Genomic DNA, 25,352 nt, shown 5'->3' with positions numbered 1-25,352 from the left:
ATTAAAAAATGACTCTGCTTCTTGAGACATCAAATTTCTATAGAAAATTCGCTTACAGATTAGTTTAAAACAAATGTCAGTAATATATTTTTCATACCCAATTTTTGATCTTCCAAAGATAAGTCAGATGGATCAGACGTAAATCTGGACTAAACTGGACCTAAAAACTCCGATAACTGCTAGAAACTTTGTCTGCGATCCTGTACGGACTAGCACTTCAAAAGGATTCAAATTAGTTTATTTAATAAAAGGTCAAATACGGCAAATATCTATCAACAACTATTTAATTCAGGAGCAAACTATTTACATATAGAACACAGAAGTAGGAATGCAATAATTTTGGTAGCAGTTTCTCGCTCAAAACAATTTATCAAAAACAGGCTAGGCAGCCATACAGTCCTCATGTCTATTAGATAGTACACTTTCTCCCGCAAAGAAATCTCGCAAGTTTCTCATTCGATCCTTGGGCGTGACCAGACGGTTGCTCAGGAAGTTCTGGAAGTATCCAGTCTGTTTGAAGGAGATGTTCACAATCTGATTCCTCAGAAAGGTCACGCCCCAGAGACAGGAGATGATGTTGGGAGGTAGGCAGAGTAGGATCAGGTAGTGTTGCATTATCACACCTGTGACGTCAATTGGAGTGCCACTGTTCAGAGCAGGCACTAGCAGATCGTGCAACATCTGCAGGGAGAAGAAAATGAAGGACATCTAAACAGACATTCACACTCTACAAAAAAAGATGACATTTAGTTATTTTTCAACAGCATGAATTAGTAGAGGAAAGCGTGATTTAAAGCTTGCTTTCTATATTAATTGACAAATATTGACAATACACTCATTTGAACTGAATGCAGTTGAACGTTATGAGAATCTCTGCAACAGTCCATCAAAGTGAGCCAGATATAACATCACTCCTGAATGTTCTGTGATCTATAGCCCCTTCCACTACTTTGACATGCTTGCATTAAGTTCTGCCCACTAAGTTCTACCGCACACTGGCTGTAGTAGCGAAACGACAGAAATGACTAAAGGCTAGTTTGAAAATCTCTTCTCTCAAGTGTTCAAGAGTCAATTTTGAAGCAGTAGATATCATCAATCTAACCCAGCGTACCAAAATGGAGTAATCAACTCGCTTGCAAATGTGGTGCGAATAGAGCAATCTGTTAAAATCAATATCAATGTAATGCCACATATCTCCAAGCAGGATGGCGCAGCGGAAGCGTGCTGGGCCCATAACCCAGAGGTCGGTAGATAGAAACTACCTCCTGCTAATTCCGTTTTTGCGAATGAGAAATTTGCATATTTAAGATATGTTTTCTAATTTGATGCAACTTGCTGAAAGGTTGTGTCAGACCGTCAAAAGAACAAAACTCAATGGCACTAGCTGCGGAATTTCTGCAAAACATACGATTGCTTGATTCTGCACACCGTCAATTAATTGAAATCGCAACAATTCTACACACCTCATATAGCTGTAGCAGCAGGATGGGAAGGCGGAAGCGTGCTGAGCCCATAACCCAGAGGTCGGCAGATCCAAACTACCTCCTGCTACTTTTTGGTATCAGTAGAAAAAGCAATTGTTTAACAACAAACAAGTAATTTGACAGCAGTAGTAACTACCAAAGACGATAAGGGGCCCCTCCCACTGTGGTAGAACTGTTCTGACCCCAAACCCGGCTCAATGGGCGCATATTATTAGCAACTCTCGGGCGCATTTTCTATTATAGGTCAATAACGGAAAATGTATCCCCCCACTAACAAACCAACGCGTGTTTTTGCATAATCATTGAGCTGCACAACCTAGATATATCCATCATAGTGCCGGAAACAAAACTGCCATTGATTCCCGTAACCCCAATTGGCATTGAAAGAATAGAAGGTGCCAAGAAAATTGATTTTTGTACAAAAAATATTTTTGAATGCGAACTATTTTGATGTCATTCCCTAGTTAAACATACTCCTGTTGCTAAATGAAGGATACCGGGGCAAGTATCAATACTAATGAGAAATCGAAAAGTTAACTAAGACCTATAAGAACAAAGTTCAAGAAACGGGCATCCCAACTATTACGATAAAGCTACACAAATTTTTATTCGACGAAAAAAAAACAAGTTATGGCCACTATAAGAGCCGGCTGAGCAGATGAGGGCGGCTTTTAATAACCTATTAAGGGACACGCTACCACCCATTAAAAATGTGCATAAAAAACATTCGGCAATTTGCCGGAAAATAGCCGCCGTTGACCCGCTTGACGCACATTGGTTGGGTTTGAAACAGAAAAAAATTAAGAGAGAGAAATTGACAGTATGTCAAAGTGTTCCTATCCGTGACTAAATTCTGCATATTAGGCTGTTAGACTAAAATTACACTTAAGTCGTCCTCTAAACTGAAGGCTATTAAGCATAATACTAATGCCAGATAGCAATCGCTTTAATGAACTTTGATAACCCAACGAGCACATGAGAGCCAGGATGAAATCCCTAGGTAATAGCAAAAAATAACGACTGATAACATACTCGATTGTCACAGCAACTGCAAGCGATACTCGAGTACTTTGTTAGTCTTCTTGCGGCATTGCTTATTAGCCTCTGCAAAGGTAGCTGAAAGATTGTCAGAAAACAGCTGCAATAACTTAGACATGCAATGTTGAAACCTCAATAAAGACGGTAGACAAATTGCCACATTTAATGCCTGAACATGTATTTAACCTAACGGTGATGCTTCTGCATTTACGTTTCCTTAAGAAAAAATAACAGCCAAGAAAGTTTCAAAAACTCAATAAATGATTAGTTTAAAGTTTAAAAATTGATTTTAATACCACGGAAATTAAATCACAGATAACAGTTGCGACTGGATTTTTTTTGCCCAGTAAAGGTGTACTCTTATGACTCAGCTACTGTTTTCATTTACGACTGAACTCCAGTAAGTGACAGCATTTTCATTTAGCGAGTTGAGTCCTTTAACTAGGAAAGCAAAGCTAAACAAACGCTATTTATCAAAACCATAGCCACAAATGACCAAAAAATAGCCGTCACTGACCCCTATCGAATCAATTGTGACGGCAACAGAAAGAGAGGAGGATAAAAAGATCAAAATTCGCAAACTTCTTTTTAAGTGTCAAAAACTGTTCTAATTGGCTGACTTTGTTGGATTAAAAAACTATACTGAATCTGATTCTAAATTGAAGGCAGTTAACGCGAATATTGATGCCAATTAGAGTTCACTGCAATTAACTTTCATAACCCAATGACCAATGACGATGACGAGTATTTATCGGTTTATCCCATTTTTTTGCTCTTCTGACCTTGACAGAAATCACTACGGCGTACAATTGAGTAAAATCTAAACAGGGTTCAGTTAAAAGAGTCATTTACAATAAAAGCGAAAAATATTAAAATTTAAAATTCTTATAAAAATAACAAAAAATTCTGATAATGAAAGAATATAGGACAGACCTTGACTAAAATTGCAAACTTTGCATTGACTAATTCAACTGACCTTCTTCGGCTTCTATTTACAGGAAGAAGTGAACATCAGAAAGAGAGAAGAGACGTCTTTTTCATTAAACGAGTGAGATCACATGGTCTAACCTGTTTGAGACAAACAGATAAGACCATAAAAAAGCAAAAAAACATTCAAGCCTAAAGAATCAAATTTTATTTTTTGAAGCGTTAAAATCAAGCTAATACTTCAAAACAAATAGTGCAAAAATCACTGAAGTCAATAACTACGGTCTGAAAAAACTATCGCGATGAACTTAATCTTCATTAGCAACCATGAGACCTGTCATCAATGAGAATAAGAGATAAGTAAACAAAGCGCTCAAAAAAATTGCAAACCCAAAAATTCGATAAAACTTCTCGATAAAAATTATTGTCAAAGTCATAGAAAGCATTAGCTGTGAACAGAAAGTTTTTAAATGAACATAACCCAAAACGAACGCTAAGAGATATAACCCGAATGCGATTAAGTGACAAAAGACAACAAAAAACAACGGCAAAGTAGCAAAACTTAAAATTTGCTGAACAATTTTGAGAAAAAACAGCGCCAAAGTAATGAAAGCTAGTGAATATTTACTAAAATATTGATTTTGTTCATTTCTGCCTCATCAGCAACAATCAGACCTGTGATCAACGATATCAAGTAATAAGGCAACAGCGATTATTTAAAAATTAATTGTGTCAAGAAGGTGATAGGAGCATTAGCTGCCCGTTGATGAACTCACGTAATTGCAAAAAGGCGCAATTAGCAGACAAATGTATCACATTAAAAACATTCAAGAGAAATGACATCGGAAGCAAAACGTCGCTCTCAAAAACCAATAACTTATTAAACACTAATTTCTCACTTCACTGTAAAGTAGTTTAAAAAAATCACGGCTCACACCTACTTGATTTTCTGCTCCCCACTCTAATTTGACTTCTCACTAAAAGGAAAAACCTAAAAAAAAGTGTGAAAAAAGTTAGCACACTTAATCGAAATACTTAGGGTCGTCAAAAACTACTATGGTCAAAAAATGGACTGGGAAAACCACTGGACAGAAATCCGGTTGAAAAATTGAACATAAAAGCAAAATCAAATTGCCGAATGTGAACAAAAAATCATAATGGAAAAAGCGAATTTTCTCACTCTACTTTGAAATTGGAGTAAAAAAATGCACGCCACAAAACAACTAGCTTTTTCGCTCCACTTCCTGTTTCGGTATTACCAAAACCGCTTCTCCAATTCGACTTCCAAGATCATTAAAATTGGAGGATTGGTTATCCTAACTGACATCATCAACATCCAAAATAGTCTTTATAAATTACGACTCAAAAACAATTTTTGGCAACAAAACATGCAACATGTTTAATTTTAATTCACCAAACGACTACAAATTGATCGAATAACCAACAAAAATTTGATCCGAGAAAACGGAGGTAAGGGGAAAGCAATGAAGGACAAAATCAAAAAAAAAATTCTCTGCAAAATTTTTTAAACAAAGTTTAGATACAAAAAATGCAGAAATTGTCAACATGCCATTTACCAAATATTGTAGCTTTTTATAAACTTAATACTGCTCCCGGTCAATAGAAGAACAAAAAAACAGAGTTAGAATTTTGTATTATTTATTTCATTCACAAATACCGTCCAGCTTCCAGTTGCTTCCAACAACACCTCTAGAATAGCTCTGAAAAAAAAATTGAACAGGAAGAAGTGGCGAAAAAGCACAAAATCCGAAGTAATTAGCAAAAGGAAGAAAAATCGACGAAAAACCGCCAAAATTTGCTTGAAACTACTCAATAAAAAACAACTCTTAAAAACTACTCTGTATAAAATCAGTAACTCAATAAAAGTCAGTACAAAAAAAGGTAGCAAAACAACTAATTTGAACCACAGAAATGCAATAAAAGCTTGAAGAATACAAAAAGCATTAAAAAACAACGTGAACTAAAACCTAGGAAAATTTATGTATAAATTTTTCTGATATTACGAGAGCACATAGAGCCAAAGAAGTTAATTGGAGCAATTAGAGCATTGAAATCCTCGAACAACAATAGGCAATTCAAAATAGGCCAAGAAACTTTTTTAACATCAGAAAAACAAACTGCAAAAAGTTAAGTTAAATAATTTAAAAATTAACTTATGGTCATGTTTCTCACCAAAAAAAAACGCTTAACTCCAACAAGACTGCAATCAAAGGGAAGCTAAAAAAGATCTCAAGTGAAAAGAGACTATTCAAATCCCACTTAAAACATTAAAAAAAACATCTGAAAAACTTGAGCAGTCAAAAATACCGCAATCATACACTGACAAAATCAAATTGAGAGCAATACTATCTTTGATATCACAACGGGGTCATTAAACCAGAAAATGTATCAGCTCTAACTGTAACTTAGTCAACATAATCAATTTATATTAGATAAAAATTTGAGACACAAGGGGAAGGTTTTTAAAAATTATTTTTGGCTGACCATGAGTTCGAAGCTTGAAGAAGCAAAGGTAACTCTGAGAGTTATGAAAGACTATTGTTACTAAAAACTATAAAAAGATAACAGGATGGGTCCTGAAATTTGATAGAAAAAGTGAAGTAAATCTCGGTCACCTGAAAAACGATAAACCTACATCCTATCATAGCAGAACGATAGAAGCAAAAAAGAAAATATATCGGAGAGCAATGGCTTCAATTCTTCCTTAAATGAAACCCAAAAGCAACTACGAAAAACTTGAAAAGAAATTTCAACAACAGCACAAGCTGTGCAATCAAAAGACAACTGTTTTGTCAGCGTTAGTCACAACGTTTTCAAGCAAAAAAAAGACCACATTAAAAATTGTTGAGTAAAAATTACAACTAAAACCACAAAAACGATTCGAAACCTCCTAATTTTCAAAATTAACATATCTGGTAGATTCCCGGAATAGCTGCAAAACAGACTTAAGTGCCGTAAAATAGAGATCAAAACAGATACGGAAAAAGAGTTGAAAAAAGTTATAGTGGCCAACTTGAAAAATTTAATTCAAAGGGGTTCATCATTTCAAACATTTTTGGGTGCAAAGAGTTTTGACAACGGAGGTGCGAACCCCAATCCAATACTTAAGAATCGGCAGCATTAACCACTCAGCTATCAGGCCCTTGCCACAGCTTGTCTTACAATCAATTTTGATTTAGCAACAGGCACAATTTCTGAATGCGAGCGATTTAGGTTACGCTAAAAGTAAAAAAAATCAGGCAACAGACATAATTTCTTGAATGCGATTAATTTAAGTTACGTTAAAAATAAGAAATCAAGCGTGAAAAAGTCGCTGATTATGTCAAGCGAAAGAATGTTCTAGAACAAATAAAAAACGAAGTGTCAAAAAAAACCAAGATCACCGCAATATACCTCCGCTCAGCTTACAGCAACAAACAAAAAGCGAAAAATCGCTAAAATTCAGCAAAGTAGCCGAGAAACCTCCAAATTACGAAAGACTCATACTAATTACCATAAACCGTCAAACCAATATCAAAACAAGCCCGAAACTAATACAAAACACGCCCGAAACTAATACAATCAAAACTTCTAACCAAGAAATTGCTAAAAAACTACTGTTAAAAAATTTCGCTCGCTTACAGAAATTTTTTCCCACTCTATTTTTTGAACAAAAAAACACTCAACACTCTTTTCGCTACACTTCAGTTTTGTTCAGCACCCAAACAACTACAATTTTTTTACGCGTTTCATTTCCTCCTTCCAAATTCACTCCAATAAAATGTTTAACATAGCCGGCAGATTGCCGGAATAGCTGCGAAAGAATAGACCTGCGTGCCATATAATAGAGATAGAAACAGATACAGATCTAAATTGAAAAAAAATCGACGCCGCTCAAAAAACTAGGCTAAAAACATTCAGCGATAAATTAATAAAGCTTGTTAAAATTCATTCCACAGAAGCCTCTTATTAGGGACCTTTACTGCACATAGGAGTTCCTTTGACCTTAAACAAATTCAAATTAAACTTAAGTTTTAAAGTGCAAAAGTCATTTTATTGAGTGAGGTAAGTCACGTTGATCAAAATGTAATCACGCAAATAACCTAAAATCTTTCGCAAAAGCGAGTGAGAAATGACGTCACGCGCGCAAATGCCGTTAGTGAGAGGAAGAAGTCATTCAGAAAATTTGACTTTTTCAGCTTTGCGGTGTGAACAAATGTAAAACGAAAAAAGAGCGTCAGACGACGAAACAAAAAAAAACCAAGAGCACCGCAATATAGCTACGCTCAGCTTACAGCTTCGCAGCTATAAAAAAGACTCCAGTACTCTTCTGAGTCGTAAGTGACAGCGTCCCAATGCAATTCAAATTCTTTGAATTGTCAATAAACCACGAACATCGCAATATAGCTCCGCTTAGCTTACAGCTTCGGCTATAAAAAGAGAAAAAATTGAATCGCCCTTAGTGCTTTGCTAGCTAATTTCATAATGGTTTTAATTTCCTTATTACCAGGAAAGGAGTCTGTGTATAATCCTCTCACATATAGTAAGAGACAGATATCTGATTGTGAAAATGAAGCGTCACTATTTGAAATGTCAATTTATGTTCCTACCTGGCATGTGATAGTGACGAGTGCGAAAAGTATGAATAGTCTGTGGTTGTGTCTTCCTACACAAGTGAGCATGTAGAGACAGTGGTGGTCCATGTCAGCCACGCAAGTCTCACACAGTCGACAGTGCTTAGTCCTCTTGGCAGAATCCGAGCCAGATGCCTCAGTATAACAAAGCAGACACAGTCTGTTCTGCCTACCTTTGTCATACGCTGAACACAGAATATAGAGAAATGTAATTCATTACATAGAAATGTAATTCGAAGAAATGTAGTCTATTCAGTCAATCTTTTATTTACTTTGAAGATTTGATGCATTTTGATCAAGCAAAGTATTCTAAGCGAAAACGGAATTCGAGCAAGTATCATCTAAATAATACAGAAACCGGAAACTAAAATTATAAACTATGACTATTCAGCTCCTAGGTATGCTGACTTGTAATGGGCATTTTAGCGTTCACTAAAAAACACTTAACAATTATTTTTTTTAATGTACAAAATGTATATTATAATTAACTTGGTTATCATAACTATGGCAATTAATTCAACAGATCAGCAGTTCAATAATTCTAAATTCAACTGTCCATTTCAAAATTTGCACGCGTGAAATATTCGTTTATATTCTCCCCACTTTGGTCAGGTAAGAATAAAAACTCGTGTTTGAAGGATTTAACAAATTGTGAATGCAGTTGTACTTTCAATTAGATGTCTTTGAGAAAATTCGTTTCCTTCGGTGATTTCGAAGTTTCTTTCACTAAAAAGAGGCTTGGAACGCGTACCGGTTGTTTTACAAAAAGAGTGACATTTCATCTCATTTCATGCTGTCAATAATTGGTCTCTCTTCTTGGGTGAAAAAAAGGACAGTAGATAACAACAAACTGCACCTAACTATCTCTAACCTATGGACCAAACACGCGACGTGAATGGCTCTCCGTAGTTGGATCCCTTCGTTCTTCTTAGCATGAGTTTGGTGTACAGCCACCACAACACTACCATCATGCCCACCACGTAACACCTGCAAATTTCATGATATCAATGATCTGAATATTTGAACGAGTGGACGACTGAAAAAGTTACATCGCTAATGGATCCTTATCAGGGATGTATTCAACACTCAAACAAAAGATGGATTGTTTTGTGTGGGTAGATACAAAATCTTTCCAAGATGCGTTTGTTTGGATTCTGCAATCAAATCTTTTTCGATAACCCAATTATGTGTGTCAGAATTGTGAATGCGAGCAGTCTCACAGGCACAGATCAAGAACTCAAGCAAAAAGTCACAAGTAAAAATGTAAGACAAAAAAATGTCGAAAATTTTGTGGTCCGCAAACTCGCACAAACATGTCGGGGTTTGAATAGGGGGTCAAATTCTAGGAACCGCCCCCTTACACAATGAATTCGTCTCCTCAACAGTTTCGGTGGATCGCATACTTAGGCTACTAAGGCTCTAAGATAACTTCTCGGCGATTTAATGCTCTTAGGGCTCTACCTGTTTATCCCCTTTTTGAGGACAAAAAGGGACGAAAGTTGTTCATGCGAAAAAAAATCATACAAAAAGTCGGTAGCACGAAAAATGAATAAAAAAGACGAGCAGGACAATATGCTACAAATTGCGTTTGAGAGCAATAAACAACTAGCAGATTTTCTAATTTTGTACGAAGTATCACATGAAACTCCCATGATGCATTCAAGTTACCTAAACTCCCATGATGCATTCTGTGTCGCGTCAACCAAGTTGGGCATCCCGTCACTGTTTGGAAACAGAAACTGACTGAAAGACACCCCAATCAAATTGAGTGACGCCACCGAAGTGAAAAACAGACCAGCCGCAAATGCGCCAGCTAAGAACGGACTTGGAGTTCTATCATAACGTAGTCTGTGTGACGAATGATAGGTAAGGTAACAGTCTATTGCAATTACTAAGCCTCCAATGAGTGCGCCTTTGTAACCAAAGCAATACTTGAGTAGGAAACTGAAAGATACGCTCAGGAAATTGCGAAAGGCCAGAAGATAATAGCTCCATTTTCGTTTCCAATTAGCTCTTTCAGCATGCTGTACCACTTTGATGGCAACTTGGACACGGGTGCGGGATTTGAAGCTATCGAGAGATTCCATTTTGGGAAAGGGCTTTATGGATCGAACGAGGCTGGGGTAGTATTCTAGGATCAAAGCACATTGGTTAGCCTCTCCCATCCTGAAACAGCACACAAATTTGCTCAAAAATTAAACACTCCCGAGATAGCCACCACGAAAACTCCTTAGTTCGACGAAACATCACTTCAATAGGAAACCAAGGTACAGAAAAATAAGCATTTCAAGAAACCTATATCATTAAAATCAACTCTGCCAGGCTTATTTGCAGTTATATAATTTTCGTTGTTCTTACTAATCCATTTCATCTTCAGATCATACGACATACAATCATTCCCCGTTCTGAAATGCAACCTGATGGCATAGTCGAGTAGGTTGTCTCCGTTGTTGTCCTTGACAGTGGGATCAATGAGTCGCTGTTTGAGCACAAAGTGCAGACTGCTGTTCATGGCAAACAAAACCATCACGTGACCCACACTCTGTCCTTCGTTGTTCCTCATGTTCAGATCGAGACCTGTACAAATAATAATTAATTCAGATAATGTTTTAATAATTTGTTTGAAGCTGAGGAACCTTTGTTTCGCAATTAGCCAACACTTTTTAAACAATAAAATCGCACTGGATTTCTTCAGCTGAACAGCTACACAACCAATAACCATTAAGATTTTTTATCCAGTTAATATTCAATCAAAATTTTAACTCTAAGAGAAAGTTAGCAGCAAAGATTACAGTGTTTTTGCAACCTGTTTGTTACTTTAGCTGGATGGAAGTGTTTCTGGGTCTATTGGGGCAAGATGAAGAATGGCAGTCCCCCGGTGAGATTGTTCCTATTGTGATAGTAATTGGTTGCTCGTGCGGTTGTTTTTTTCCGGTAAAGTCCCCCCCCCCACGTTTTTGTTATTCATTAAGAAGAGAACAACAATATTTATAGTTATTTCAGTTTCCGATATGGAAATTTATTCAGCAGTCGGCAGCCCAAAGATAATGCAAGATTTGAATGAGAAACGTGAAAGAGAAAAAGAAATAAAATGAAAGCTTTTTCAGTTCAAAACAATGAATGTACAACAGTAGATAGTTCTCGCTTTGTTGAAAACAGTGTGTTACCAGACACTCTAAGTGAAGGAAATCAATACTCTGCATTAACACAGTCAATGAGCAACTTGACAGCGGATGACTCTGACCCCCCGTTTTCAAGTTCCTGTTGATACAGTGCTGTTTTATCCTGATAGAAAAGACGGACTGTTTAAAATAACTGTTAAAAGTCACAAAAACAACAAAACTAAAATCAGTTATTCAAGTTGGGGACCACAATTTGATGAATGGGTGAGCTCATGATCCATTTGGGCATACGCTCAATTTAGCTCCTTACTGTCAAACACAAAAAAGATTCCACGTGATATAGCAGCCCGCATTGACGAGATAGTTTTGACTGGCGAAACAGAAGCAAGTTTAAGTAGCACAGAGGTCAGTCCTGGTGCATCAAACATGAATTCTACTGGACTGTCAGACTTGGAAACAATTTGCAAGAAACAGATTCTAACACGACGGTATAAACCGGTCAAATTTCGACTCAGTTGGTCTGACGTTCTCACCATTAGTAAATGCATATTACGAGCATCTAATAGAGGTGGAAAGAAAAACAAACAAAATCAGGAAAACTTATGGTCAAAACGGTTTGAGTGCTGGAAAGCGGGGGACTACGCCGGACTTTGGCATGAAGCTGCATCGATGAAACAATCAAGAAAGACATTTACTGAAACCATAGAAGCACGTGCAGCTCGTGCTAAGGCGCTGTGCCTCCAAGGACATTTCGGGAGAGCAGCAAAAATTCTGTCATCCGACGGAGCAGCGCCAGATAATATCCAAACATTCAGAGAGCTTAAAACTCTACACCCTCTGGAAGAACCTCGGCTGCAATTTCAAGAGTACAGCTCCCAAGCTCATCAGTTTGATGAGCCAACTGTAATTGGCCAAACAGAAGCCTTCCTCAATTTCTCAGCTGCTGGTCCATCTAAAATGTACCCTGAACACCCTTTGCACGCAGTTAATTGCGCTGCTTCTGATCAATCTAAACAAGCTATTAAAAGCATAACAAAGCTAGTGAAATTGGTCAGCAGAGGTCAGCTCCCTGTGTCAGTGGAACCAGTCTAAAGAAATTAAAAGGTGGTGTACGTCCGATAGCCGTGGGCGAGGTCCTGCGAGGTTTGGTTTCAAAATGCATGGCCAAACAAACACAAACAGAGTCGGCCGAACTGTTCTAATCTAAACAACGTGGTGTAGGAGTCAAGGGTGGAGCTGAAAGTATCATACACGCGACCAAAATTACATGAGAAATTGCAGCTTTCACCGGATGCAGGAATATTACAGATTGATTTTAAAAACGCCTTCAATTCCCTTCAACGAAGTCAAATTTGTAATGCAGCTGTTATATTAATGCCGAGTCTTGCATCATTTGCCACATAATGCTACTCACAGCACATTCATCTTTATTATAGTAACAAGCCAACTCTGAGTGCAAAAAAGATCTCTTGAGTCCTCTGTTGTTCCCCCTAACCTTGTGGCCTATAATAGAAGAGATTGAATCAAAAATACCAAAACTTAACCAGCTTTTTTGGTAACTTGACGATGGTATTATTGCTGGAACCCGAACTGTACGAGGCTTTAGATATATTGACTGTCTGGGGCAAAACTTGCGGCCTAGAACTCAGACAAGACAAATGTGACGTCTGGTCAAAAGGAGCTCTGAGCACGATCGATAGCAGAATTAAAAGAAACAGAAGAGAGGGACTTGAAATACTGGGTGCTCCTGTTGGATCCCCCTGATTCGTTGCTTCCTCGATACAGAAACGTGTTCAAAAGATCGAGAAATTACTGGAGAACCTTGAGTACATAAACGACCCACAGTGTTCTCTTGGCATTCAACGTTGTTGCGTGGGTGCACGAAAAATGGTGTATTCACTGCGCTGCAGTACACCATCAGAGGAAGCTGTAAATATTTTTGAGGAATTTGACTCGCTTCAAGGGACAACTTTTGAGAATATACTGTGAACAGTCTTGACCAATGAATCATGGCATCAAGCATGCTTGCCTATCAATAAGACTGGAATTGGAATCCGACAAGCGTCTGATCAGATAAAAGCAGCTTATATTGGTTCCATATCGCAGTCTGCTACATTAGTAGAGCTTATAACTGGCCAAAGTCCGACAGCAGATCACACGTTTACCAATATGATTGATTAAATAAATGGTTTGTCCATATCGCAGCTCACTTATTGATTGAAAACCGAACATCCAAAAAAGAAGAAGCTCGTTTATTGTCAATCTCTCTGCCTCAATCAGGAGCATGGTTATCGGCAGCTCCCATACCAGCTCTCGGTCTCCATCTTTTGCTAAAAGAGTTTCGTGCAGCTGTGAAGTAGACTGGGCGGTCCCATATATGAAAAAGAAGGGAAGTGTTCCTATTGTAAAAAAGGATCTTTGGATACACTCGGTGATCATGCTGTTGCATGTCATGGGCGACGCGATATGATTTCGCGACACGACCGCCTAAGGGACAAAACCTGAAACCAGAAACAAATTCTCGACCTGGAGATGTGTATTTACCTTGTTGGTCTGCTGGACAACCGTCAGCTCTAGATATAACCATTACCTCCCCACTGCAACGCAGTATTATTTCAAATGCGGCGAGGAAGTCTGTTTTTGCCCTGAGAGCTGCGGAAGACAGGAGGTTGGAGCAATATTCCCAACAATGTGCCAACATAGGTGTTCAATTTATTCCCATGGCTTTTGAATCATTTGGAGGACTCTCTGAATTGGTCAGAAAGATATTGAAGCGAACAGCTCTGCTCACTTACCACAGAAGTTTCTACTCAGCTGGTTTGTCAGTTGCTTTCAGCAGGCTTACGCAATCGGTTTCGGTCACACTACTGCGACGAAACGCTATAATTTTGATAGCAAGAAGCGCAGAACTGTGAGCCAGCTGCAATCAAAAGAAGCCTCCTTAATGTCTCTTGACCTTCGATTGTGTGGGTTTCAGTATCCCAATTGCAAACCAAATAGTGTGGGTTCCACTATCCTAGTTGAAAACCCGATTGTGTGGGTTATACTATTCCAAATGAAAACACGATTGATTAAATTTAATTAATTATGAGTTTTTATTCTTAACTGACCAAAGTGGGGAGAATAGAAACATATATTTCATATCTGGAAAACTGAAATGAACTGTTGAAAATTGATTTATTAAACTGGTGATCTGCTGTTTTATAAACCTAGTCATGGTAACCAAGTTAATTGATGAAGCCGAGTTGTTGAATTAATTCGAGAGGGCACTAACAACAGTATTATTGTAATATTGTCAAAGTTTCACATGAACTATACCCGCGTCTTCTGTTCTTATATAAGCAGTTCTTTTGTTAAAGAAAAGAACTACACACATTACCCTGTTCATAAAGCATTTGCAGCACCAGCGAAGACCCACTCTGTGCTGCAAAGTGGGCAGCTGAATTTCCAGCCTCATCCACCACGTGTAGGTATGCCCCATGTTCCAGTAGATATCGGACAGTTCCCACGATGCCTCTTCTAGCTGCCAGGTGCAGTGCTGTCTCCTGCTTGTTAGTCCTTATATCAATTGGTGCCCCTCGTGCAACCACAATTTCCAACAACTCTCTCGCACCCCTCACGGCACATAGGTGAAGAAGGCTGGCCGTGTTCACGTAGTCCTGAAAATGACTTGAATTAACTTACTAGACATACGTTATTTACGTAGATAACGTCTGCATCAAAATGAAATGTTTTCAGATCTGTTTAAGTCAGAATGTAGTCTCATGGCAGGCTACATGTTCCTTGCTGCGAGTTGAATTTATCAGTAATTCTCCCCTCCACATCAGGAAATAACAATATATTCAACCCGGGAAGTAAGTTCTCGTTGAACACTAAATGTGTTCAGCTCCCCATAAGCCATTATATTTCGAGTGCAGCATGAAACTGAGAGAAGTAGTAAACTAAAAATTTATTTCAATTTGCACAAAACAGTTCCCAAAACGACTTAAACTTTTTTAAAAGATAACAAACTAACGTCGGAAGAATTGCTCGCTAACGATTAGAGGGAGCGCGAATCTATTGCGCAGCCTACTTCTTCCTGGGACGGGGTGGTAGCCTTCAGGGGGGTCTAAATTTAGTAAGAGGAGGGTGGCTTCAAATGACGTCAATAGAGGTTATTATATAACACTATAAATATTTGAAGTGGGAAAATGACACCAATTTTGGCGCACTTTTCATAAGACTTTTATCAGTAAACCCCAAGCACTTGATTTCAGCTACTTAAAATTATGCATGAGAAAAATTTAGATCACGCAAAAAGTAGGGTAACAGTCACTCTAAAATTAATCAAAACGGTGGCAAAAATTTAGCATAAAAGACACACGTTTACAGTAATTGCTTCCAACTTCGTTCGAGAGCAATTAAATAAATTGTATAAACATTGCCGGCAGATTGCCGGAAAATAGCCACCGTTGACACGCTTGATGCACATCGGGATTGAAACAGAAAAAAGAAGAGATAAATTGACCGATTTTTTTCTGGTTTTTTTTGTGTCAAAGTGTTCTAATTTGGCGTGTGCTTCAGTTGGATTCTAAATCTATACTTAGTGTCAGCTTCCAAACTGAACGCTAATAAGCTTAATACTTATGTCAGCTAGCAAACACTCTAATGAACTTTCATAACCTAATTCTCAATGACTTAATGACCGGGCTTTGTCGGTTTATCCCGTCTCTTTTGATTTTGACCATTTGACATTGACAGTAACCACTACATTGCGTAATTGAATGCGTAAAGAATTTAAAATCAACTCAGTTGAAACAGTGAGCGAAGAAAGTCAGAAATCAAACGTGAAAATCGTGACTTTCGTTTTTCGGCAAAGCAAATTAGAACATAGCAGGACAAGTCCTGACGTACAATTTGCATTGACTAAACAAAAACTAGAGCTTGAGCGGACTATGAGTGAATTGGGAAAACCGTTTCCAAAAAAAAACAGTTCAAAAAAATTTAAAAACTGAAAATCAATGTCAAAATGCAGCTTTAAAACGAAAAAAAAAACACTAGCGAGAAAGAGAAAATTGGTTCAAACAAAAAACTAGGCCTAGAATGGACTATGAATGGATTGGGAAAACCATTTAGAAACAAAAACCGATCCAAAAAATCGAAAAACAGTAAAAATCAAAGTGCAATTGCCGCATGTGAACAAAAAACCACTAGCGAGAAAGCGAATTTTTGTTCAAACAGCGGTTTATCACTGTACTTTAAAATTAAAGTGAAAAAATTTTCTCTCTTTCACTTGCTTTTTCGATCCACTTCCTGTTTCGGCGTGACCAAAATCATGAAAATGTGTGAACAGATTTGAAAATGTGATAAATCATGAAAATGTGATAAACATTGCCGGCAGATTGCCGGAAAATAGCCGCCGTTGACACGCTTGATGCACATCGGGATTGAAACAGAAAAAAGAAGAGATAAATTGACCAATTTTTTTCTGTTTTTTTTGTGTCAAAGTGTTCTAATTTGGCGTGTGCTTCAGTTGGATTCTAAATCTATACTTAGTGTCAGCTTCCAAACTGAACGCTAATAAGCTTAATACTTATGTCAGCTAGCAAACACTCTAATGAACTTTCATAACCTAATTCTCAATGACTTAATGACCGGGCTTTGTCGGTTTATCCCGTCTCTTTTGATTTTGACCATTTGACATTGACAGTAACCACTACATTGCGTAATTGAATGCGTAAAGAATTTAAAATCAATTCAGTTGAAACAGTGAGCGAAGAAAGTCAGAAATCAAACGTGAAAATCGTGACTTTCGTTTTCCGGCAAAGCAAATTAGAACATAGCAGGACAAGTCCTGACGTACAATTTGCATTGACTAAACAAAAACTAGAGCTTGAGCGGACTATTAGTGAATTGGGAAAACCGTTTCCAAAAAAAAAACAGTTCAAAAAAATTTAAAAACTGAAAATCAATGTCAAAATGCAGCTTTAAAACGAAAAAAAAACACTAGCGAGAAAGAGAAAATTGGTTCAAACAAAAAACTAGGCCTAGAATGGACTATGAATGGATTGGGAAAACCATTTAGAAACAAAATCCAATCCAAAAAATCGAAAAACAGTAAAAATCAAAATGCAATTGCCGCATGTGAACAAAAAACCACTAGCGAGAAAGCGAATTTTTGTTCAAACAGCGGTTTATCACTGTACTTTAAAATTAAAGTGAAAAAATTTTCTCTCTTTCACTTGCTTTTTCGATCCACTTCCTATTTCGGCGTGACCAAAATCATGAAAATGTGTGAACAGATTTCAAAAAATCCGAAGAATCCACTTAAACGCCATCCAAATACTCAGACAAAACGTGCCTCCAAAAATTTATGATTATCTTAAAACAAAACCATAAAACAAAAAGTAAAAATCAGAAATCAAATCTGTTAAAATATGATTTAAAGAATCTGATCAAATTTTGTCAAAAATTGAGATCCCGATAGAACTAGCTCTGCAAAAATTACTTGATCAAAACAATTAGTACCTACTAACCCAGTTATGAGAATTTTTTTTAAAATACTTGAAGCCAAATCCTGAAAAAATAAGCTCTACAAACAACTTGGACTAAAAAACTAGAAAAAGTTTAACAAATTTTAATATAACAAAAGCACATAAATCCAAAGAAAATTTCTTTCAGCTAATGAGGTATCCAGATGCTTGCAAAACAATAGGCAAGTCAAAATAAGCAAAGAAATTTGTCTAAAAAACGAAAAACTGCAAAAAAATAAAAAAGTTTCAATTTTCGTCAATTTTTGTATTGTTTCTCAACAAAAATTGCTTCATATCCACAAAACTGTAACAACTTATCTAAAAGATAGGCAGTAAAAGAAAGCAAGCCAAATATAGGCAGTAAAATCGCAAAAATTAGCCAGAAAACCAGCAAAATACATACAAAAACCTCCGAATTAGCAGAAAATTCATATGAATTTCACTAAACCTTCAAACCACTACCAGCCTAAAAATAAAACATAATCAAAACAAAGCCTTTCAACCAAAAATTGAAAAAAACTGCTTTAAAATGCCGAATGTAAACAAAAAAATTTTGCTCGCTTGAATTTTTTTTTCACACCTCAATTTCTCACTTTCTAGAAAACAGCAATATGAAAAAACCACCCTCTTTTCGACCCACTCTTCATTTTGTTCAGCAACAAAATCACTCCAAAATTTTTCAAGTGTTTCATTTCCTGCTTTAAAATTCACTACAATAAAATTAAATAAAAAGACACTTCAATACTCCCCTCAGCGCCCCCAATACAATTGAAATTTTTTGAATTGTAAAAAAGCCACGAACACCGCAATACAGCGTAGCTCAGCTTACAGCTATAAGCAGAGAACACTCTTAATAATATTTATCATTAACAGAATTGCAACTAAGTACTCTTTCGTAACTGAAGGCTGCTCAGGCTTTCCCTCTGAAAACTCAGATATTTCTTCAAATTTTTGGTTTTCCAAATTTTAACTAAATAACATTAACCTTTTTCGTTTCGTTACAGCTTGATAAATATTGTTTGGCGCTAAAACAAACGTTTCTGCAAAAAGTTTTCAAATAGTGATATGGTATTTAGGTTTTCAAATGCTAAAGCGAGAGAATTCTGTGCCACTGACACAAGCTTTATATAAAAAGACACAAAATTGAGCCGTAATTTCGTTCAAGGTAAAAAAAAATTTTTTAAAATTTATTTGTCAAAAAATTTTCCTAAATTTTTAAAGAATTTTTCGCAGAAGCCGCGGACGATGAGTTGTTCGTAATTGAAAGTAGCTTCTATCAAAAATTACAAATAAACAAACTGCCAAACATGAGCAGGATTTGTACAAAAAATTTGCTTCTAGAAAAGCAAGTTTGAAAAGCATCAAAGCGCCCAAAACATGGCCAAAAACAGAAGACAAAAGCCAAATAAGCAATGTTTAACACCGGACTAATTTTTTACGGACTAATCTCGACGCTTAGGTACTTGATTACAAGGGAACTGTGGCTGCTGCTGAAATTATTCAGAAAATAAAACAAATCAATCAAAATGTCTCAAATCATGGCCAAAAAGTCAGCCATTGTCTGGCCTAAAATTTCTATTTCAAATATGTGAAAAAATTTTGTGTTTAGACAGTTCAATACTGGACCCAGAGAGCTTTAAAATGATATCAGATGTTTCATCCTGTGATGTCCTCTGAAGGAAATCCCTGAAGGAAACGAAGGCTAGCATCCAGTTCGCAACTCTTGTCGACGTATCCCGTCTGGATTGTAAAAAAGCCCGCCAATGGGCAGTCTAATGGGCTTAATTGAGGGGGGGATCTTTTTTCCCTCAACAGAGTTCTGAAGTTCGAAAAATCTTTTGTCTTTGATTGTTTGTTTGCATATAAAGCACAAAAGAGCAAGAGTTATTACAAGCGTTTTCTTATCGACGCTATGAGAAGAAAATAAGACAACTAGAATTTGTCGACGTAGGCTAAAATCTTTATATCCAATGTTCAAATAGTTTTTTAAATATTTTTTTGTTTTCCTGAGAAGCAGCGAGATAACAAACTGAAATCTTTTCATTGTTCGTTCATTATTAATGCAACTGTTTGAAAATAGATATATATGAATAAATTTCATATCGAAACAGAAAAACTAAGAAATCTTAAGTCATCGCGACCAATAATAACAGACTCTGGATTGTGTACTTTTCCGGCTACACTGAGAAATAACAAAAAAATCTATTGATAACTTAATTACAACTTGATGACATTTTGTGCCACTACTGAAGTTCTTTCTTTCATATCTGTGTCAACCTTAAAACAATAACTAACATCAGTTGTCATAAGCTTCATGTCATTAGTCAGCAATTATTGAGGTCCCATTGCATATAATATAGATTTTAATTCGGGAGCGATTTTTTAAGGAACATTTTAATGATTTTGAGGTCCATTGGAAGTCAAATATACGGAACTTAAACTGAACTTGCCATATTTTTCCCGCCTTTCAAGTCCCCAGAATTTTTGTTGTAAATAATTTTAATAGAATATTACTTATGCTCCATTAGGGTACTAAGTTCAATCTCTGAATAAGAATTTCGATTACTTCGACACAACAGCTTTGGAAAACCATTTTTTTATTTTAAACTATATTTTTTTCTGAATTGTGTTATTTCATTTGCTTTATCGATAACAAAACACATCGGTCGTAAGGAAAAGAACCAGATATTCAAAGCGTTTTCTTTTTTTATATAAATCTAGTATATCAGGGACTTCTCCGGGAAATTTCTCAATTTCTAAAACAGATTGATTTATTTTTACCTGCTTTTGCCATTTTGTATATAACTAACTAAAATGTTTTTCGGCATGCTACTCAATTACAATCTTTTACCTAAAACGCATTAAAAGAGCCAAAATTAAGACAAATTTGTTCTCATTGATAATGCAAGCCATAAAACCGAATTAATTATGAGAATTAAAAGGAAAACAGTTGTTCATTTCCAGTATTTCATTTTTTTAAAAAAACTCACAAGGGTACGAATAAACGGAAAAGAAAATGGTTTCCCTGAATACACGTGACGTGAATCCTCTACTTCCTTGCAATTTTTTTGGTTTCGTTTTCGATTATCTATATCCAACACGACAATAATATAGTTTAATTAAAACAAATTGTAGCTCCTAGAGCGACAGTTAGCAATGTTTTTGACCAACACGTTCTTAATGGGAATGAACAGATTTTTTTAAAAAAACAGTTAGCTTTGAATCGAAAGCCATAAAATTGACTTTAGAATAATTGACTGTAGAGTAATAATACAAAACGCATAATCGTTTTTTTACTTTAGAAAGATTTAATTTAACAAGTGATCTAATTCACAAACATTTGGAACAATTGGGTGGTTTTTTGGGCGCGCGGAAAAGTCAGGATTAGGTTTGATCTCATCATGGACTCTTAAAATCAGAAATCTTTATATTTTTAAATAGGCGCTGCCTTTATTTTTCAAAATGTTTTGCCTTAATTGATATTTAGTGTTAATTACTGAAAAAACTCTGAATTCACGGCTCAATGACTGACAGCTCCCAATTACGGGAAAATGATACCGGAAGTAGATATAGTTTTTTTAGAGAAAACCGAATGGTTTTATGGCTTTGACAAAGAGTTTTAGTAAACTTAAACTGAATTCGTTGTGTTTTGCCTTCATTTATTATTTTTTTGCAGCCCGATTTTTAATTCCAACTGATCAAAAAAAATGGCTTCAGTAGGTGTGAATGCAAAAGGTTGCTATCTAATGCCTCTTATGGCATTGAATATGTTTTGAGAAAATTTGTGAAATTTTGAATTTAAAATTTTTTTTATCTCATTTCTGTCAACTTTTAGTCTTATCTCAGTAAATACAGCTTTCCTTTAAAAAAGACCCATCTTATGTTTGTGGCGGTTTTTCTTAAATAACGGGTTCTTGTTTTCGTACAATTACGAGTTTTCATACAAAATTACGTGATTTTTGTGCACAATTGCCCATTTCTGCTGTTGCTTTTTTTCTGTGGTTAATTCTCACGTTACTGAAAATACCAATCGGAAAAGGCTTAAAATACGAAAATCAACATATTTATTGCATTTATAACTTATGATCTTAAGGGCTGCAACACTGTTCTCTTGGAGAAATTTGTAGTTTTTTATAATTGTCCTCTATTTCTCGTTTTTTTTTGTATGCCATATATTGGTAATGAAAGGTCTCAACGGCCAACTATGGGTTTATAAATGGACTCAATAGCTGATGTCGGTATAATGCTAATGGTTTTATTGACTTTAAAATTAATTTCCTTAAAAAAATTGGAAGTCTAATAAAAATAAAAGTCTTTAGGGCTTAATCAATATTTTTCAGATTACTTTTTTGTATTTTAGATACTTTTCAATGACTGTGGTTTTCATTTTATTGTCAATTTGAGATTGTTATTTTTAACAGAAGCATTACAATGTTCAATGGAGACACAAGTCAAGATTTAAGTTTCTCGCGGTTAATTTGATGGCTTCGACACTGTGGTTTCGTGAAGTTAATTGAAATTATTATCAGTGCTGCTTGTATTTATTTTTATTTTGTAGTCTTATGATTCAGTCTCAATAATAACAAGCCCAATTAGTTTTTTAAGACGTTGCAAGATAAACTGTGTATTCTTTTAGTTGGAAGCTTATGTTTTGTTATGAATTTTGAAAATATTTGTTTGTAAAAAAAGACAATGGACTTTTGAGCTTTGCCTATCTTATATCTGTTAATTTGTCATTTAGTTCCTCTATAGAAATCAAGTCACATCCATTATCTATTGAACTACAATTTGCTCTTCATAACTATCTTATATTCTTCAAATGGTCTTTGTTCTTGGTACTACGACTTTTCATGAAATATTCGTGATTCTTGCATATTTTGCCCATTTTTTTCTAGATTTTTGTTTCTTTCACAGTACCACAAAAATGGGAGGAGTTCTGTTGCCATTTGAAAAAAATGCAATTACAAACTTTCAATGTTCTTAAGGAACAGCTCAATTTTTAATTGGCTGGGACACCGTTTTCATGCAAATTTTGATTTTTTTATTTTTGCCTTTATTTTTTGTTCTTTTTGTAGTCGTATGATATATCCTGGATAATGAAAGGTCTCAGTCACTTTCTAATTACGTATAAATGAACCTCTCAGTGATTTCAGTTGATACGTAATGTTTGTAATTAGTTTGACATCAATTTTTTTCAAAAAAAAAAGCTTTGCCCTTTTCTTGTCATCAAGTGGCATTGAGGAAAAGTGCCATATTTTTTTCGAATGAAGTACAGTTTTTTTTCTTTAGTATAGAATTTATCTGATGCCATTTTGATTTGGTATAATTGGTTTTAAAAGAATGGACAACGAATTTCGATCGTAATTAATATTTGTGATTAATGGATTCTTTTTGCAGTCTTTTCTGGTAGTCACATGACAGGTCCCATCGACCCTCCCAGGTATATTTTTTGTTCATTTAGTGGTTTGTTGAGCGATATAGTATTTTTTAAAAAAATCTCTCCCTCATTTTGTAGACAATTAAGTGAAAAATGCAGATGAGCGGGGTCGGAACTTTATGTGCGAACGCACATTACTGAAACTCCTTGTTGTAAACAGTAAAAGTCAGCCGAGCATATAAATGCACCTGGAATTCCATTTTAAGTAGAGATATTCTCTGAGTTCTGTCAATTATTGCATAAAAGCTTGGGTACTAACTGGTGAATAGAGGGTGTTAACAATAGATGGGTTCTGGTCCAGCAGTCTTTCCAACGCCTTCTCATCAATAGATTGCACTATATTATTCAGAACAAAATACAGCTGGGCATTATCGATTACTCCATTGCCTTTCTGTATATACGTATTAGTATTCGCATCGTACAACACATTTGGGTCCATTCTGGCTTTTATTTTGTCGAATCCTGGTTGAACTGGGTAGGGTTTCGGAACTAACTTTTTCCCTGATTCGTCGGTTGTGGGACACGTTATCATAACATCCCCATTTCCAAACTGTTCCCAATTATAACTAGCACCATATTGGCTCTTATACGTAGTTTCATGCGTTACGTACGGCCTGACAACATCACAATCTTCGTAGCTAATTAGCTTCGGGTTTGGATTATGTTTTGAAATTGATGCCGCTATCGAATTCTGGTTGATGTCTTTTAGATTTGATTGTTGTTTGTTGCAAGATGAATCACGGCAACTAGAATCGTTACACTGTCGTTCTTTCTGAGCAAACATTATATACCGTTTTCTTTTCTGTTACTTCAATTACCGTTTTCTTCAATTATTCGCCGCTCAAAGTCATTTTTCTGTCGTTATCTTGTAAACATTATATTGAATCCAATTACTGCCAAATACGCACAAGTTATATTGAATGTTTCAGCGCGCGTGTAAGGAAACCATTTGTTTTTTAATTGGCTTGCTCGAAGTATTTTAAGTAAATATTTAAGTAACGGAAGCCAATTCAGGAGCAAATGTCATAAAAAACACCACGTTTTCAGAAATCACCTCATCTATATGTTCACATGTGTAAATTCACATTCAAGTATTTAATGAGAACATTCAGGTCTGAAAAATATTGCAGCACGGAGCTTAGAACACATTAATAAGTTGAGTTGCTTTGGCAAAAAAGGACAGCGTGAAAAATAATTTAAAAAATTGCAAATTTAAAATTTCCGACGTGTTGGCTAGTTGCCTTCAGAGCGAATAGTTCAATCCTGTAAATACGTTTGGCTGCAACATTTGCATTATGTCCTGTTCCTTTCGGTATTTGAAATGATATACCATTTTCTGTGGCATTACTAACTTTCATTGTAATAACAGACAAGCCAACATAACTGCTGATATCACCTAAATTCGTTTACCAGCTACATACATGGTATTATAATTTACCAAGATGACTAAAGGGAATAACTCAAAGTAATCCAGTTTAAGATATCAGCGGAATAAACTCTGACGGTTGAAATAGAATGCAACAAGATCTCAACTGAATGGACATGAAAAACCTAGTAGTCTAACTTATTAAATAGATCGGTATGCTTCGGCGAGCCGGATAAATATTTTACAAAGCAGCCCTATATTCTAGGGATTATAGTGTTATGCTTTATGTTATTAACGACGACAGAATCACCAAGTGAGAACTGCTCAGGTATAGCTGAAGACATCCAGAAATCAGCCCTGTGCTCGGATAGAGCAAAGTTTTCTCCGGAAATCCTCGCAAAACAGGTGCTCAGATAGAGCTGAAAAATTACACCTCTAGAGATTTTCCGTTAGATCAGTGCTCAGTTAAAGCTGAAGACCTCGAACTGCCTCTGAAATGATCTACTGCTACTGAAAATGTGCTCAAATAAAGTAAAGGAATCGGAGAACATCGATTGCATCTCCTGCGGCGTTCAAGCTCACAGATCGTATGTCGGCACAACAGCCGCAATCCATGGAACCCTGACTTGGTCTTGTTTTTCATGTGGACTACGCTCATTAAAGTTATACTATTTTCCATCAAGGACCTGAAAGCTAAATTGGAAAAACTATAATCAGCCCCGCTCAAATGGAAACACTTCAAGCTGACGATGATCAAACAAATCCCGACGCATAAGCTCCGATTAATTCAAAATCCTATGCCAACATTGCTTCAAGTTTCATTTACAAGTAG

General features: G+C 36.1%; 1 protein-coding gene across 1 annotated transcript; it reads right to left on the bottom strand.

Moving 5' to 3' along the window:
• Positions 1–221: 221 nt before the first annotated feature.
• Positions 222–24,299, bottom strand: LOC142342927 (uncharacterized). Its single transcript, XM_075394605.1, has 7 exons — positions 23,414–24,299; positions 14,585–14,864; positions 10,501–10,660; positions 9,752–10,249; positions 8,955–9,070; positions 8,060–8,268; positions 222–708 (listed from the first exon to the last, which is right to left on the bottom strand). The coding sequence occupies exons 1-7, from the start codon at positions 23,936–23,938 to the stop codon at positions 382–384; spliced, it is 2,115 nt and encodes a 704-aa protein (XP_075250720.1). The 5' UTR covers positions 23,939–24,299; the 3' UTR covers positions 222–381.
• Between the last annotated feature and the right edge of the window lie 1,053 nt (positions 24,300–25,352).

This window comes from Convolutriloba macropyga, chromosome 7, assembly GCF_964194025.1.
Source record: "Convolutriloba macropyga chromosome 7, txConMacr16.3, whole genome shotgun sequence".
Taxonomy (NCBI): domain Eukaryota; kingdom Metazoa; phylum Xenacoelomorpha; order Acoela; family Convolutidae; genus Convolutriloba; species Convolutriloba macropyga.
This window is presented reverse-complemented; position numbering and strand designations above follow the sequence as displayed.